At 44.8% G+C, this 18,309-nt stretch overlaps 1 protein-coding gene across 7 annotated transcripts in view; it reads right to left on the bottom strand.

The window, feature by feature from the left end:
- Positions 1-18,309, bottom strand: part of Fryl (FRY like transcription coactivator) — a 225,016-nt gene that overhangs the window by 148,054 nt on the left and 58,653 nt on the right. For 4 of the 7 annotated variants that reach the window (XM_075943103.1, XM_075943105.1, XM_075943104.1 and 1 more), the window contains exon 1: positions 9,137-9,363. The exons of 1 other annotated variant lie outside the window; for it this stretch is intronic. In XM_075943103.1, coding sequence (XP_075799218.1) covers positions 9,137-9,338 — 202 coding nt within the window. In that variant the 5' untranslated portion in view covers positions 9,339-9,363. Of the gene's footprint in view, positions 1-9,136; positions 9,364-12,228; positions 12,357-18,309 lie in introns of those variants that run through there. 2 more of the 7 variants (XM_075943110.1, XM_075943109.1) reach the window with 1 other exon arrangement.

Genomic DNA, 18,309 nt, shown 5'->3' with positions numbered 1-18,309 from the left:
ACAAGAGTACAGGCACACCACTGTATCTCACTACCTCCTAGATGTTTTTATTGTCTTGTTCACATTTTTATGACTTTATGACCTATGTTATATAGATCATATTATTCAGAAATGCTTAACTAGTGTTTATATATTTCTCTTATTCCATTTACAGTAACCCTACATTATATACTTCTCTCCTTTCGCTTCTTAATAAACCATTCACCAGGAAGGCAGGCAACGCCCTCTGGCTTATAAAATCTGGACTGGTCCCGGAGGGTCCTGGGTGGATTGGGACTAAAACATTAGGAACAGATGGGTAAGGAGACCCGGAACAATGGTTAAACGCCTGGATATGAGGAACACAGCAAGAACATTAGTGAACAATGGGGATAGAGTCAGAGAAACACAGCGGCAGGCCATTCTGCCCTTCTGTAAACATCACTGACCATAAACCAGGACAGCTATGACACCAGTGATGAGTCTCATAGGATCTTCACTGACCACAAGATCCTTAGATGACACATGACAATATTCTAACCACCTGCATTGCCACAGCAGTCAGTACACACTGACTCAATGTTGGCCATCTGACTTGGGTCAGTCACAGCAAGTGACACAGACAGGAAGCTGTGGAGGTCCCTTAACAGGGGAACAAATGCAGCCTTACTTCCAGTGTGCTTCCTACAAATCCTTTCCTAACCTCAGAGAAATAAAGATCCTGACCCGAATGCAGTTAAGGTGCAGTTAAGCACTTCCATGTTTTGAATGAAACCATGCACAGCCTGGGGAGACTTGTCTCCAACGAGCCTTGCTACAAAATGGTGAAGCCGTGAAATTGTTGAGGAATAGCTGTAAAGATGTGTCTCTGCCCAAGGCGCCTTCTGATTGGTTTAATAAAGAGAGGAATGGCCAATAGCTAGGCAGGAGAGGATAGGTGTGATTTCCAGGGAGAGAGAGGAAGTGGAGGGGGAAATCTAGGCACACGGAATTCACCAGCAGACTTGGGGCAAGTTGGACATCCTGTACTGAGGAAAGGTAAAAGCCACAAGGCCGAACGCAGATTGACAGAAGCAAGTTAATTAGATTATACGAGCTAGCAGAGGGCGAGCCTAAGCAAAGGCTGAGCAGTCACAAGTCTCTGTCGTTATTTCAGGCTGGCAGCAGAAAGGAAAGTCTAGATGGGATGTGGTCATGCTCACTTCTGAATCATACAATTGTTTGACAATGGCTATTTGGAGGAGAACACGGTGTAGACAAAGGAGGAAGCTGAAATGCCCAATAACCCAAGCTCGAGAGAGCGTCCACCTAGCCATACGTCACGTACTAAAACACTCTGGAATTATGTGTAACCAAAGATGGAGACCCACAGTCCTCGAAAATGTGTTCTGAGGCAATGCTCTAAGGAAGTGTTTTTAATTAAAGTGATTCACTTACCTTCAAACCAAAACTCCAAGTTTTTCGAGTAATTTTACCACCTTTTATGGAACAATGCATCAAGTTTGCTAACTTTTTTATAATCATGAAAACTAAGGCCAGTAACAGCCACTAACCAGTTGCTACTATATTCTGAACCCTAGAACACACCTAAAAACGCAGCTCACTTTCTACCCAACACTTCCCCTTTCGTAAGTCAAGGTCTCACTTTGTAGTCCAAGCTACCCTTGAACTCGCAATCCTTCTGAGTGTTGGAGTCTCGGCTACAGGCCTCCGCACTCAGGTCAGTGGATGTTCTAGGTCTGAGTGGGGAAGCAGGACATGGGACTAGTAGCAGATCATCCCAGTCGCCGGCAAACCAAGCAGGGCCTGGAGCGCTACGCAATCACAAGCTCTTTCATCTAAATGTCAACATTTGTTGTGTTCCCCCTACCGCTGCCTCTGCTCTTGGCAATTAAAAGAATCAGTGTTGATCAGCCCGCTAGCAAATGCCTGTAGTCCAGCTACTGGAGGCTGGGGGGGCGGGGGGGAGCCTATGTTCAAAGCCTGCCTGAGCTAAAGACCGAGTTCAAGGCCAATCTGGATGATGCTGGGAATCCTGCCTCAAAATTAAAATGAAAAAGAAGGCTGAAAATACAGGTCAGTGGGAACGGGTTTGCCTCACCATGAGTTCAATCCCCAGCTTCGCCTAAATGATATAGCATGAACAAAATGTTGTATGCTTTTTGTACTTTACATTGGCATTCTTGGCTACAAGCAGCATCAATAATACCAGAACTGAGGTTAATCCTAGCAGAACAACAACAACCCTGGTGATGCAAAGACTCCGTGGAAACACATAGTCCGAATTTCAGAATCAGACTGTCTGCCTGGTGTTCATCAAAACTCGGAAGGTAATACAGTGCATTCTCAATCAGTAACTGTATTTCCTTCCCACCCACTCTTATGCCTACAGAGAATGCTCTGGCTGCAATATTTGTCAGCCAAGTATGTTTTCTGTTGTTTCTTGAGGAGTCTGGGATCACACCCAGGGTCTCGCACTACTGAGCTGTCCACTCCAGCCATGGTGTCTGTCTTTAACCACACAATCAGGATGCTCCCCAAAAGCATCCCCAGAAGGATGCTGAAGCATCTCATGAATAAACCAAGACTACATTTGTTTGATCATCCTGACCCCTTTTATTTTGTATAGGAACTAGATGTGCCAAACAAATGATTTACTTCTTCGGTGGTATTACAATATGGAACAGCCGTGCACAGGAGAGTCCCTTACAGTAAGCCGGCTAACCATTTAATTTAAAAGCTCTATTCAAGTAGGGATCAGAGGATGAGGGGGAAAAAGACCCACTGAGGTTTGATTTTAACTTCAAATGTTAAATTCACGTTTAATTCTCAGCTTCCTGACACAGTGCCCGGGCCCTGTCATTCAGGCCGGGTTTGTAGATTACGCCATTGTCTTTCTTGCCTAAGATCAAAGCCATGGACACTGGCTACGCTGTTCAGTTTCAGAAAGTATTCCAGGGCAAAACTCCAGTCTTGCACGCCTCTCTGGCCTGTTTGGCGCATTTTCTCTCTGGAAATCCGCCTTCGTGGGGTCTGTCCAGAGCGTCCACCTCTGGACACACCAAAACAACGCTCGCTCCAGTCTCATCCTTTACCACATTATCTAATATGCAATTAATTATGTAATCCCAACAGCGAGCTGGAATTGGCATAAACAGGTTTGGTTAAAACAACAGCCAACTCAGTCAGTCCCAGAGCTCGGCCTATTGGGAGGATGGTGGCCGTGGGGACTCCACAGCTGCTGTGTGCTGGAGCACAGCCTATTGGGAGGATGGTGGCCGTGGGGACTCCACAGCTGCTGTGTGCTGGAGCACAGCCTATTGGGAGGATGGTGGCCGTGGGGACTCCACAGCTGCTGGGCGCGGGAGCACAGCCTATTGGGAGGATGGTGGCCGTGGGGACTCCACAGCTGCTGGGCGCGGGAGCACAGCCTATTGGGAGGATGGTGGCCGTGGGGACTCCACAGCTGCTGTGTGCTGGAGCACAGCCTATTGGGAGGATGGTGGCCGTGGGGACTCCACAGCTGCTGGGCTCTGGAGCACTGCTATCAGCAGAAGATACTGGAATGCACTGGGTTGTTCAAGGACGTCATAATGGTTTTTAAAATATTAGTCTATGCCATATTTAAAGAAAGTTCAAAATGGAAAAAAGACTAACAGTAAGACTGTTCTTCAAATAATGACCTACTAATATCTTCACTTCATGCATATTTCTGTCCTACAATTACTAGTATTTTCTAAGCCAGACTGTTCTCTGTGGAGCCTCTCATATGAGACACAATGCATCTACATCCCAACCTTGTTGAAAATCCCTTAGGAACAAAAACCTTCAGACGGGCTGGTGGAATGGCTTAGTGTAAAAATGGGCCTGCCACCAACCTGCACCCGAAATCCCCATCCCTGAACAGCACAAGATGGAATAAGAGAACTGACTTCTTTTGCCCTCTGTATGTGCACTGTGCCACATGCAAACACAGGTGTGCGCATGCACACACACATACATATACACACATACATACATACACACACACTAAAAGTAATTAAAGACAATTTTTTTTGCGATGCTCTCTCTACACAGCCCTGGCTGTCCGGGAACTCACTATGTAGACCAGGCAGGCCTCAAACTCACACAGATCTGTCTGTCTCTGTCTCCCATAATAAAACCTTTCCAAAAGCCAATGGCATTACGTATCATTTTCTCTCTAGGAGAATAAGTACATCCATCTATCCTCCACCATTTACACAGAATTTCTCCATATGCTCAATTTCTCCTTTCATTAAACGAATAAAACTAGCAGAACACGGTGGCTTCCGTTTTTAATCCCAGCATTACAGAGGCTGAGGCAGGAGGATTACTGGGGAAAGGTCAAGGCAAAGCAGAACCACACTGTGCATGCCAGTAAAGTATAATACCTTACCTTAAAACAACAAATAAATTACAAAACTCCGGCACCTCCTTGAGAAACAGTTCCAGTTGGTATTTTCATAGCTTCTGGCTATACTAACGCCCTGGGGTCTGGGAGACAAATCACCAGCTCCCACGGGTTCTTGCTTCTGGCTACACTACCACATTGGGGGGCTGGGAGGCAAGTCACCAGCTCACACAGCTTCTTGCTTCTGGCTATACTACCACGGGGGGGGGGGGGGGGGGGACAGGACTAGGGGGACTAGGGGGCAAGTCACCGGCTCACACAGGTTCTTGCATCTGTAAATTTTAATTTCTGTTTCTATCATTATTGTAAATACAATCAAGGACTTACAGGAGCATGGTATAGTTGAGTCTCAGAAACTTTGTACGACAGACCAACTGACTCAGGGACAGACTGTGGAATCAAAGAAGCCTTGATTCTAGGCTTACTCTTAGATAAGATGATAGAGCTCTGATAAAGGGAATGGTGGGGGTGCGCCTAACTCCCCCCTCTGCTGTGGAATAACCTTTCCTACCCTGTGACCACGTGTCACCCCTGTGACCACGTGTCACTGTGGTTGGTTTAATTAGCCAATAGCCAGGCAGGATTTTCAGGACAGAGGACGCTGGGAGGAACAAAGAAGAAGCCAGCCAGATGATGAACAAGTGGAACACACAAAATGGAATAGTGGTAAAAAGTCACGTGGTAGAAAGTAGATTAATTTTTTAAAAAATGAGTTATTTTAAATTATAAGAGCTAGTTGGAAACAAATATAAACTCTCAGCCGAGTTTTCATAATTAATAATAAGTCTTGTCTCATTTTTTGTGAGCTGGCAGTCCAAAGAAAAATCCATCCACACCTCTCCCTGCTGGGACTCAGTCTGGTTTCAGCAAGCGCGGGTCTTGTGCACACCGCGCAGTGGTTGTGAGTCCCTACGAACAGCTGCCCTGCATGTCCAGATGTTCTCCTGCGGCCTTTTATGCCCTCTGGCTCTCACTCTTCCTGACCCCTCTCCACAAAGACCCCTTGGCCTGGGGCAGGCGCAGGGAGGTGATACTCGCTTCCTTTAGTGCAGAGCACTTACTTAGTCCCCATTTCTCTGCACTTTGGCCACTTGTGGGCCCGTATCAGTCACTATCTCCGGCAAATCGAGGCTCTCAGGTGAGGACTGAAAGCCACACTGATCTGATGTGTGTGCGAGGAAAGGGGCATGGGAAAGCAGCCCAGGGCCAGCTTTGTTCAGCCGCTTTCTTTGGCCACTGCCAACAAGTCAAAGGTGAGTTTAAGGACAGTCATGAATGAATGTGTGCTTGAAAACCGCACTACTGGTCACGGGATGAAGCCCGCACGTGATTCTAGAGCTTGGGAGGTGAAGAGATCAGGACTGAGAATTAAGGTTATCCTTAGCTACATAGTAGGTCTGGGGCCAGCCTAGCCTACATGAGACACTAACTCGAGAAACAAAAAAATAAAATAACAACCATGATGGGCTGGGCTGGGAAGGGAGCCTGCTGTTACAGAGAAGATACATTTTCCAAGCCTTTGTCTGCGGTTTTTGGTTTTGTTTCGTTTTATACTGTTAGTCTAATAACAGAAATCTTTTCTTTGATTATTACTTGTTTTCATTTTTAAGCTTTGTTTAGCCACTTAAAAAAAAAGAAAAAGAAAGGGAATCTGGAGCTGGAAACACACAACTCAGTGGCTTAAGAGTGGGTACTTCCCTTGTAGAAGCCTGAACTCAGCTCCCACACCTACGTCTAGCAGTTTACACCACCTGCAACTCCAGGGGATCAGATGCCTCTGGCTTCCACGTGCACTGTACTCACACGGTCAAACCCCCACAGACACAGACAGACAGATCTAAACACAGAATTTTTAAAAAGAAATAAATCTGCTGGGTGGTGGTGGTGCATACCTTTAATCCTAGCACTCTGGAGGCAGAAGCAGGCAGATCCCAGTGAGCGCCACAGTGAGCTCCAGGACAATCAATGCTACAGAATAAAACAATGTCTCGGAAAAAAAAAAAAAGAAAGAATAAAAGAGGTATCAGATTCATACACACTCCTTCAGTGTGTTGCTTTAACCTTGGGTAAGAAGTTACACACCCTACAAACCCTTAATCAGGGAATGGCATCCTTGTGGTGGTTAGTCACGCAAATGACCTGGCTACATGGAAAATGTTGCTAGGAAAGTACAACCCTGGGCATTTCCAGAGTGAGCTAACTGGGAGCAGAAGGCTTTCCTGCCTGTGGCTAGCACCACCCCACTGCCTGGGATCCCAGCCTCTAAAAACAGGCAATCCCTCTCTCTGCTTCCTGGACGCCATGATGGGAGCTGCTCACCTTGGCTGTGGGGGACTGAAACCGGGAGCCAGAAGCCATCACTTCCTCCTTACACTTCTTTTCTCTGGTATTGTGTCATAACAGAAAATCTAACACAATGGGGGGGGGGGTAGGAGAACGGAGAAGGGGGAGGGAGGGAACTGCCATGTTTCTAAAGAGTTACTTATTTTATGTGCGTGTGTGGGTGCCTGGATCTAGTATGCACACTGGGGCCTGCTGTCCGTGGAGGCCAGAAAGGGTGCCAGATCCCCCGGAACTAGAGCTACTGGCAGTTGTGTGCCACCACATGGGTGCTGAGAACTGAACCACATCCTCTAGAAGAGGAGCAAGTGCTCTTAACTGCTGAGCCAGCCTTCCAGCCTGTGGGGAGGGGAGGGGGGGTGGGGTGTGCACTCTGTGAGATGGTTCCCTGGGCACAAGCACTTCCCAAGCTAACCGGGTGATCTGCGTTAGAATCCCAGGTCCCACAGTGGAAGGTGAGGACTGATTGCCAAAATTCATCGTCTGACCTCCACATGTAGGCTGTGGTGCGCACACATACACACACACACACACACCAAAAAAACCTAGGGCTGGAGAGATGACTCAGCAGGTAAAAGCACTTAAACTGCACAAGCCTGACAATTGAGTTCCCTCCCTGGAACGCATGGAAAGGTGAAAGGAGCAAACACTCCCCAAAGTGTCCTCTGACCCCCCCACATATGCGCCCACACACGCAATAATAAAAACTAAAAGGAGACAGAGTCCTTCTTTAACACGAATTGCAGAAATCAGATTAGGATACTTTGTAACGTGGACGCGGTACTAGAAAGAGTGCGGTCATTTGAAGAAACCACCACAGGTCAAGTTTAGAAATAAAAGGGACCATAAAGCAGGTGTGGCCGTTACAGCTCAACATCAACCACCAAGGCAGGTGTGGCGCACAACCAGGAAAGACTTAAGTGTCTCAGGACTGAAAATGAAAGGAGAAAAAATTTCGAGCGCCTTACACAACTGCACACGAGTGCGCACACACTGTTGAACATGACAGGGTGCAGGCTGGAACCCAGGGTTTTGATTCAAGCTAAAAGGTAGACAAAGTGCTTTCCTTGCCTCCTCACCCTCTACAAGTGTGAGAAACTTCAAAACAGCTAACGCCTGACAGCAGTTAAGCCATGGGCAGAGACAAAGATTTTCATCATCGAGAAGAGCTGCCCAAAGCCAGCCCCACCAAACAGGGAGAATCTGCTTCTTTGGTCTGTTTGGAGACAGGACATGGTGCAGCCCTGGTGGACGCTGCGCTGGTGGAGATCTAGGCTGCACCTTCTGCAGTGCCTGGGGGCCTGTGCGCCCCAACACATACTTTATTAAAAACAAACAAACAAAACTCCCCTCCCCATTCTTTTACATAATTGGTATATTTAAAGTGGAATCTATGGTTTCTCATAACTACAACTGTACTTTTTTAAGCTGACATGAAACAATCCTGGGGAAAATACAAGTAACAGAGGCTGCTGCCAAATCCTGCCTGAGATTTAGATTGGAAACTCTCTTTAAGGTAACAGCCAAATGTCTACGCAAATTTTAAAAAGTATGTGGAAATTCACTCTAAGAAGCAATCACCGGAAGACATGAACTGACATAAAAATGAATAATTATATATTATTCTAGTGATTCAAAGCTGGAGCTGAGTAAATCTTATTTGTGCTCACACTTAAAAGGCGAGCTGGGCCGATCCCTGGATCCAGGCGCTCCGGTGTGTTTTACACTAGACAGAGACACCTGTGCTGCAGTGGCGGTCAAGCAGGCACCAGGGCCCTAGTGCTGCTTCTTACGGATTTCCAACAAGACGCGGAAGCGTCTCAGTCAGAAATTTCAAACAGGGCATCTTTCCATTCGCCACATAAAATTGATTTTTGTAACAAAAATAGGACAAAGTGCAGTAATCCTTGTGTGCTCTGACTCTTGCTCTTTCATAGGGCTCACCACCCCACATGGGGCCATCCACATGCCAAGCACCCCCTCTACCACTGAGGTACAGCCTACTCAAACACTTGTTTCTCTTTAGGATACAACAAGAAGGCAGCTTTTTTTTTAAGAAAAAAAAAAGTCACTTTTCTAGTGGGCAGATCAGACCCAGTACCTTATTTGCTTCTCTTCATATCTCATGGGTTTAATAACAAGAGTTTTTAATAATACTTTCTCAGCATATTTCCCAAAGACCATCAAAATGATCAGGCCTGATGCTCTGGTACTATTTTACATCACTTGTCTCTCTCTCTCTAAATCAAAACAAAACTTTCTAAAGACTCAGGCTAAATATAGCTACTTTATTATACATTTTTAACACGTAAGTCTCACTTGAAAAATAATTACTTTCTTGTAGTAAGTCTTGAAAGAAATGAAAGCAACGCGTGTTTACGTTACCTATCTGCTGATGGTGACATCCGTCATCATGATTTCCGCACAGCTTACTCCTGCCTGGGTCACCCACTGTCCTCTCGGAGGCAGTGGAGCACAGCCTTCGCACCTTAAGCAATCTGGGGGACGTTCCTTGGGCCTTATCGCCAGCATCCAAAACCAGGTCCCCAGAAAAGGCAGGAGGCACAACCCGCTTTAAAAAATCCATCGTAAGGTCCTTCTACATTACTAGACCCAGGCGCACAAGGAAAGGTACAGGGACCAACTTCCTTGATGACTGTAGTTAAGGGCTATACTATCTGAGGCAAAGAGCAAAGAGGCGTCGTCATGTGAGCTTAGGCGGTGCTAGAGCCTAGCAGGTCACCCAGCAGCAGCTGCTGGGAAGCTGATTTTTGAGGACATCACTGTTTGTGCCGATAACAGGCCAAGCCGTCACAGTCTGTGGAACTGCAGGCCGTATATGCGTGCCCTTCTACAGTGGGTGTTAGCTGCACTTCTCAGGCTATAAAATGCTTAGCATCGATCGGGTTTACCATTTAAAACGCTGACAGCCTTCACTGTGATAATGTAAAAATAAATTCACTTTGTTCTGGGGTGTACCCTTTCTTTCCAATACACTTAAGCTCTGTAGCGCGAGACAGTAACTTGGACCCAGAAGATAATTCTTATCAATTTGAAAATTCACTACCAGATCGCACAACTTACACAGAACACGGGGCTGCGCCAGTGAGAACTTTTAAATACACACACACACACAAATCCCCTTTACAATCGAACATAGTCCATAGGAGTAGAAACCCTAGAATAGATCATCGAAGGGTAACTAGCAAAACAGATTCATCTAAGACATCATGCTAAAGAATTCGAGAAGTTAATATTAAAATTTAATAAATGTGGTCATCACACATCAGAGTGTGATAACAAGAGCCCATGGAGCTAACCCCACTACGGCGATGTCACCAAGGCATACACACAAGAGAAAGGGCTGTAAAACCCAGGTCAGAGTCACCTACTGCCCTCTGGCCTCGGTGCCTGCCTTCTGGTGGGGAACCAAGTGCGGGAGAGAGACTTGAATAAGTACAGGAGGTGGGAGTGGCCTGCTAACTGTGTTTATGACTTCACAGGACACATATTCCAATAACTTCAAAAATCAAATTCACACAGTGAAACACACGCATGCACGATCGCTTTCTTCCAGTACGCGACATGAAAATAAACAGAACGTAACATGTCTAAAGATTGAGCCAGACAAACCACAGGACTTAAAGGGCCAATGACTCTATTTAATCCATTGACAAATCCAGTTTGAAGGTCCCGCATGGTAAAGCTTTAATTTAGTATTAAGTCTCAAAGAAGATTGAGGAGTAATGTAAATTCCATCTAGGTGGCTGGGAAGGCAGCTCAGGTGCATAAGGCCATGAGTTCAACCCCCACATGTAGTGGGATACGCCTATAATCCCAGCACTCAGAAGGTGGAGGCAAAAGGAACAGAAGTTCAAAGTCATCCCCAGCTACATAGTGAATTCCAGGCCAACCTGGGATACATGAGACCCTGTCACCAAGTGGGGGTGGGGTGGGGGAATTTCTGTCTAGGTAAAAACAGGAAAGACTTAAATTTCTTTCCCAAAAGCAGTACTATATCGACTAGAAAAACATTTTGTGGTTTTTTTTTCTTTTTTTTATAAAACATTTCTAAGAAGCACATTCCCTCTCCAACTTTCCTGAGCCTAAAAGGAATAAAATTAATATCCATTCACCCAATCACCACAAACAAGAGAAAAATATGTCATAATTATAGGCCATTAGGCTTCCTACCCTAGACGGTTCACTGCCTGTGGGCGCTCTTTCCTTGTGTTGGCTTTGTGAATGTGACCTCGGCCTTTCCATGGTAAGTCTGCTGTCTGCCCTGGGCCCCTTTGTGGGTTCTTATCTAAGGAGCCCTGCAACAAGTGGTGTGGAACCCGGCTTATGCCAGACAGGAAGCTGCCCTGGTGTTTGCTCAGGGCACACAGGGCCACCTGCTGGGTCACTTTTCACATCTTGGAAAGGAAGGAGCTGCGGTGTCAGAGAGGAGACCCCCCCCCATGTTTCCTTCATCCCTGGAGTGGGTGCAAACAGCTTCTATGAGGGTTTGTGCAAGGTCCAAGGGCTCTGAGATCTGCCTCTGTCTCCAGTTTGTTTCTCTCACAGCTACAGTCCTCCCTGCAGGGTGGCGCAAAGCCTTTAGAGCCTGCACTGTGTTCTCCTTCCTCGCCCAATCACTAGTAAACAGCCTGGCAGCTGTACTAGCTTCCTGAGACCCTGCCCTGAGCGAGACACAGGGCAGAGGGGCCAGCATTACATTCCAGGGGCCAAACCGTACTCACTGCTGTCTCAGTCTGTGCGAAAGGCCACAAAAACCCTTTTACTTGCTATTTCTAAGCATTTTGAGCAGTTCTCATAACCTTGAATGTGCTATTTGTTCATATCTGAAATGTTTCCCAATAGGGGCTGGGCTCAGGGGTCAGCAACACTGGCTGCTCTTGCACAGGGCCTAGGTTTGACTCCCGAGCAACCACTTGGCAGCTTATAGTCAGTCACCTCTAACTAGAGTTCTAGGGAATCTGATGCCCTCTTCTGGCCTCCATGAGCACCAGGCACATACACAGTACAGACATGCATGAAGACAAAATACCTATACACATAATAAAAAAAATACAATTAAATAACAATAGCTTTGAAAACTGTGTAAGTCTGCTAATGGCCCCCATATCTAAAGTCTGACCCCTAATCTGATGGTTGAAAAGGTAGACATCCAAGGAATCACATCACTGGGGAGTCATTCTTGAAGGGAACTGCGGGCTCTTGCACCCCCCACCCCCCACCCCACCTGCCACTTTGCTTCCCGGTCTAAAACAATGAGACAGCAATTCACAGACCAGAACTTCCAAAACCATGAGCCAAAATCAACCTCTTCCCAATTAAGTTAACCATGTCAGGTCTAACACTTATGTTCCGGAAACATGAGTAACACAGAAACTGTCATCGAAGCTGGGGGCTAAGAAGCAGGCTTTAAGGCACTTAGTCGCCTTGACGCGCAATATGTCCTGTGATCTTACCGTAGTACCACTCCAGACTAAGTTCTCGGTGGGGACATGGAGCATCTAATCTTGCACGACTCTCAAGCAGTTTGGAGAATTGAGCATTTAGAGGCTAATTGCCCAGATTCAAATAAATGGCTTCGTCTCTGGAGAAAAAACAAAACACAACATTTTCCTGTCAGGGATGTTTATAATAAGGATATCTTAGCGTTAATTCATATCTACCCCCCCTTGGGACAATCACTCACCCAGTGCTACTATCTCCTCCAATATGACATGTAACTTATTTTTTCCTTAAACTACGGAAACTGTCCAACTAGTGTAAAATTATTAAGAATGCTATAATAAAGACATGCCTCCATTATTCCCAAATGCAACAATTAGTTCATAGAATATCATATCTCTTTCATAGCTTCATGTCCCACCCATCCTCCAGATTATTCTGAAGCAGAAAGGCAGACATCCAAGCATTTCACAAGGAGATACTTGAATATACCCCCACTCTAAAACAAAGGCCTTTCTAATACACAGTAGCCCGTTGGAGTACCCACGGTATTCTAACACCAACTACCAAACATTGCTTGAATATCCAAGCATCTTGTTCAGTACCACGTTTAACACACTGTCATATAACACGCTAAAATACAGCATTGCCAAACAGTTCGTGTACATACTAGGAACCATACTTGTGAAGCTGATTTAGGATGGGTGTTTTTCCAAATCTTACTATAGCAACTGGAAAGATCTTGGGACAGTGAACTACTGTGCATATCTGCAGTTCCCTGTAAGTGGCTAAAAATGGAGCCGGTGACCACAGAGAGCTGCTCTTCTGCCGTTTGTAAAGGCTCAGGTGCCGTCACGGTATTCCGTGTCTTACTACCATTGAGGGTCTCAGCACTTCTCAACAGTTAGATGGGCCGGTTCTCTGAAACTCAAACTCGTCTCACTTTACATCACTTTTTCCTTAGTGGAGTTAATATACAACCCAAGAGAAAGGGTAAACTCTGACATGCTATCTTCGGACTTAAAACTCTCAATTTGAAATTCCTTTAGTCAAGTTATAAAACAATAAAATACCATTTACTAAGAAGAGCAAGTCAACAAAACCACAGCAAAGGCTAAATCTTCAAAGCCCCAATCTAATTTTATAAATATATTATAAGTATATAAGCATTATATATAGTATAAGTATATATTTATATATAATATCAAATTATATATAAACATATTTTAAATATATAAGTATATATAAAACATCACACTTTTTCATAATCAGAATCATTGAGATTTGCTGGAACATTTTACTTTCCATCAAGTATTTCTAAATATTAATATATGTGTGTATATGCTATGTCTGTTGATATATATGTGTGTGCGTATATGTATATGTGTATATAGCTATGTATGATACCCAGGCTGGGTGTGGTGGTGCACACCTTTAGTCCTAGCATTTGGGAGGCAAAAGCAGGCAGACGTCTGTGAGTTCAAGGCCAGCATGTTCTACATAGTGAGTTCCAGGACAGCCAGGGCTATGTAGAAAGACTGTGTCCCAAAATAATTAAAAAGAGGAAGGAAAGAAGGAAGGAAAGAAGGAAGGAAGGAAGGAGGGAGGGTGGGAGGGAGGGGGGAGGGAGGGGGAGAGAGAGAAGAAAAAAGAAAAATATCCACATTCCAACACTCCTGCCATATTCTTGATAATTTCCTTGTCTTTGGACATGGCATCTTTTCTCCCTCAAAGTGCATAAAACCCATATTACAAACGCTTACTGGTATAGTCACACACTGCATAACACTTTCTGAGATTTAAACCGGTTGCCTTCTCCTTCAGGACGGCTCACAGAGCACATGACTAGTAGGGTAATACAGCTGCAGGCCCAGGAAGATGGCTGCGTGGGAAGGTGCTCGTCCTGAGAGCCCAACGGCCTGGAGTCGCATCTCCAGGGTTCATGGAGGGAATCAACTCCACAAAGTTGTCCCGTGACGTCCACGCATGTGGTGGCACACATGAGCCAGCACTCACCCATGCATGCCACAGACACACAAGCAATAAATAAGAACTGGGTAAAAAGGAGAAATAAACGCAGCTTAGTGAGCAAAAGCGGGATGCTGTGACTCCACCTAGGACGAAGCGTGCCCTGAGGCCTGGGCTCCCGTCAGGCCTCACTCCTGGCCGTCCCCACGCAGCAAGCTTTCCTAGCAGTAGGTCACCAGTTCTCAGGTCCAGATTGTCCCACAGCCTCCGGTGCCTCAGCAGACAAGCAGCCTTCCCACCCTCAAGTTCTCCCTTCTGAACAGACGTGTGATTGCCCAGGAACACACTTGGTTCTGGTTTTCCTTGGTGTTTATATTTTTACTAGGACTGGGGTTTGGAGAGATGTTGGTACCCAAGGGTTTTTTTTTTTTATTCTGTGGGGGTTTATGGAGAGGTGCCAATCAGCTTCTCCTCTTGTCTCCCTACACACCACTTCATGCAGGATTCACTGATAAGGAGAATATTGTTTTTTCTGTAGAAAAAGTAATTTTTATTATTTATTATTACTTTTATAATGTTGCTTTTGAGACAGTGGAGGTCAGTTACGTTAACTGCCCATGCGCAGGCTGTACATGAGATCACTGCCCTAGTTTTTTAACTTTACAACATCTAATAAAGGAGGCAAGTTGGTGTCTGGCAGACCTCAAGTGAATTCTGTCCGGAGCCAAGGGACATCAGGCTTGACAGGCATGACTGTCACCTGCAGAGGGAGGCACAGCTCTTTAGACTGGCAGTAAACAAAGACAACAGTGGCCCAAATGAGGGCCTCCAGGCCCAGGCGTGCTGCACTTAAATCCAGGAACTAGAGTGGACGCCAGACAACACTCTCAATCTCCTTTTCTTTTCCAAAACAATTTTTGAAATAACTCCAGCACAAATGCCAGATATTTAATCATCCTCATTTAGTAAGACATCTGAGGGACGTCTCCATGATACTCACTCATGTAGGAAACGATACGCAAAAGTCACCAGAGCAAAACAATGAACACTGAATGAAGATGAGGCTGTTCGTTAGCACAGTCTCAGTATTTGTGCGCTTGGAATAGGTCAAAATGTGGAGAGGGTCCTCGCCACGTGGGAGATTTGGGCTCAGTGTTAAGGGACAACTTGATCGCTTACTGTTAATGAGAAGTCTGCCTCACTGAGCATTTAGGTAAAGGTTGCTAAGAACACCGGCTGGGGAGATGGATCAGCCATTAAGAACAAGTGTTGTTCTTATGAAGACCACAGTTCAATTCCCAGCACCCACAAGGAGACTCACAACCATCTATAACTCCAGTTCTTGGAGATCTAAGGCCCTCTTCTGACCTCCAGAGGCACCAGGCGCACGGGTGGTATGGAGACATACATGTGAGCAAAACACTCATGCATATAAAATATCATGAATAAATCCTTAAAGAAACATTGTAGAAAACACTAGCATTCCTATACAATCTTATGGAAAGGATTAACTTTAAAAAAAAAAAAGATTAGGTCAATTACTTAGATGATTCCAACTTGAAAATCTCAGTTTAACTTCATATGTATTCTATATTGTTCTTGAATACCAAACATGCGGCAACCTAGAATGACATCATGCTTCAACCAAAGACAGAAACGCATTGCAAGACATGAAAGCCAGCCTACCATTAAAATTATCCCAGGGCCCTGTGAGGTCTCATAAGATAAAAGGGGGAAGAAGGAGGGGGCAGGAGAGATGGCTGGGAGGTCAATGGCACGTTCTACTCTTCCAAGGACCTGGGTTCAAATCCCAGCACTGGCAGCTGTAACTTCATTTCCAAGGGCTCTGTCGCTCTCTCCTGGCCTCCACAGAAACTGCACCCATATGACAGACACACCCATAAGTAAAAATAAAAACAAATCTCTTTTCAAAGTTATATAAGAACTCCCACAGCCTTTGAGAGTAAAGAGGCAACAGCGCTCACATCCACTTACAATCACCACACCTGGGACATCCAAACCAATTATGGAAAACACACTGCAGCAATCAGCTTCATCCCATGACTGTATAAAATATAAAATATAAAGTCCTCACTCAAAAATAAGTGGACACTAAACACACTCTGTGAGTCAAATTGGTAAGAAATTGTAAAGATGGAAATTTTGTGGCAGTTCTTCCACCCATTTAACTGCCAAAGAAAAATAACGATTCATAAAACTATTAGTGATCGTATCACAATTCAAACTTTTGGTCTAATTACTTAGAAATGCTATATGATTCTTATAACTTTTAAAAAAATATCTATTTTTATTTTCATGAGCATTAGTGTTTTATATGTATATATGTTTATGAAAGGGTGTAGGTCCCCTGGATCTGGAATTATAGACAGTTGTGAGATGCCATGTGGGTGCTGGGAATTGAACCCGGGTCCTCTGGAAGAGCAGCCAGTAATCTTAACCACTGAGCCATCTCTCCAGCCCCAGTTTTTATAACTTTTTAAAAGTAGGTTTATATTTAAACTTCTGAATTGCTTTATCACCTCCCATCAGGCGCAACTTTTGTTACATTTAATTGTGTGTCTGTGTGTTTATGTGTATGTGTGTATATGTGTCTCTATGTGTGTGTATATATGTGTGTATGTGTGCATGCGTGTGTGTGTGTAGGTCAGAAGACAACTTGAAAACTGGATCTCTCCTCTACCATATGGGCTCTAGAGACCCTCCACAGATTGTCAGTCTGGTAGTAAGTGCCTGTACCCACTGAGCTATCTTGCTGGCCCCAAAATTTTAATATGAAAACAAATTGTACTGAATATAATCTCAGATATATCACACAACCTACTAAAGATGTTGTATAATGATGACCTAGCATAACAAAAGGAAAAAAAACTCACTAAATCTCTTGCTGACAAAGCAACGTTCTCGGCAGGTAAATTTATCAACATTCTGTTGAATTTGCATTTTTTAGCCAGAACAGCAGTGTCACAGGACTCGATCTAAGGGAAGCAATCAGCAGATATTCATTCACAATGTTGGGGAGTCTTCTAGAAATGTTTCACTATTTAAACGAAAACACACCAGTGTACGCATTTTCTTATGTGCTGAAAAATGAATATATACTTTTTGTACAATTCTCTTATCATATTTCTATGTTGGCACAGGAAAAATAATGGCATATGGTCAAAATATATCAATAGAAATATTCACTGTGTTTCTACATAGACTTAAAAACCAAGAGGAAACCTTGGGGGTAAATACAGAAGAATACAGCAGACATCAATGCAGAACCTGTCTCCAACTCATAAATGTCCTTCTACCCCCAACTTCTAAAAACATATGACTATAGCTGTACTCTACATAAACTGGCAGAAACCACACAGCTGATAAATGTTTATAAACTAGAACCATCTATGGAGGAGAGGAACAGTGAATGAGTTATACCACCCCCTAGACTAGTGGTTCTCAGCCTTCCTAATGCTGTGACCTCCTCGCGGTTTCCTCACTATGGTGGCCCACCCAAACATAATTATGCTATTTCATAACTAATTTTGCTGTTATGAATCCTAATGCACATATATGATATGCAGGACATCTAATATGTGACTCCTATGAAGGGGTCTTTTGACGCCCAGGGGTTGTGTTCCATAGGATGAGAAGCACTGCACTAGAGTGTACCACTTATATTCTAATGAGCATTCATATTTTCTCATCTTAGCGCTGCTTCAGTAGGGATGAGACAATGCTGGGGACCGAGTTTGGGTTCCAACACCCATGTCCTATGGCTCACAACTATCTGTAAGTACAGCTCCAGGATCTAACACCTCTGACCTCCTCAGGCACTGCACTTATGTGTATGTGGATAACACACGCATATATATGAGGCAGAGGGACCTCGGGAGTTCACCCACTAGCCAGCCCAGCTGAAATGGTGAGTTTCGGGTTCAGCGAAAAATCTTTTGTCAGGAAATGAGGTGCACAGTCATAGGAGGAGGAACACACCGGCAGCACATGGCGTGCGTATGCCTGAGAGCACACAGCAGCACACACATGGCAGCCTCTGTCCACTCACTCTTGATAACAACAACAAACAGGAGCGGTCCCGAATCGTGCTGGTCATACTACAGAGT

The sequence above is a fragment of the Microtus pennsylvanicus genome, chromosome 12, assembly GCF_037038515.1.
Source record: "Microtus pennsylvanicus isolate mMicPen1 chromosome 12, mMicPen1.hap1, whole genome shotgun sequence".
Taxonomy (NCBI): Eukaryota; Metazoa; Chordata; class Mammalia; order Rodentia; family Cricetidae; genus Microtus; species Microtus pennsylvanicus.
This window is presented reverse-complemented; position numbering and strand designations above follow the sequence as displayed.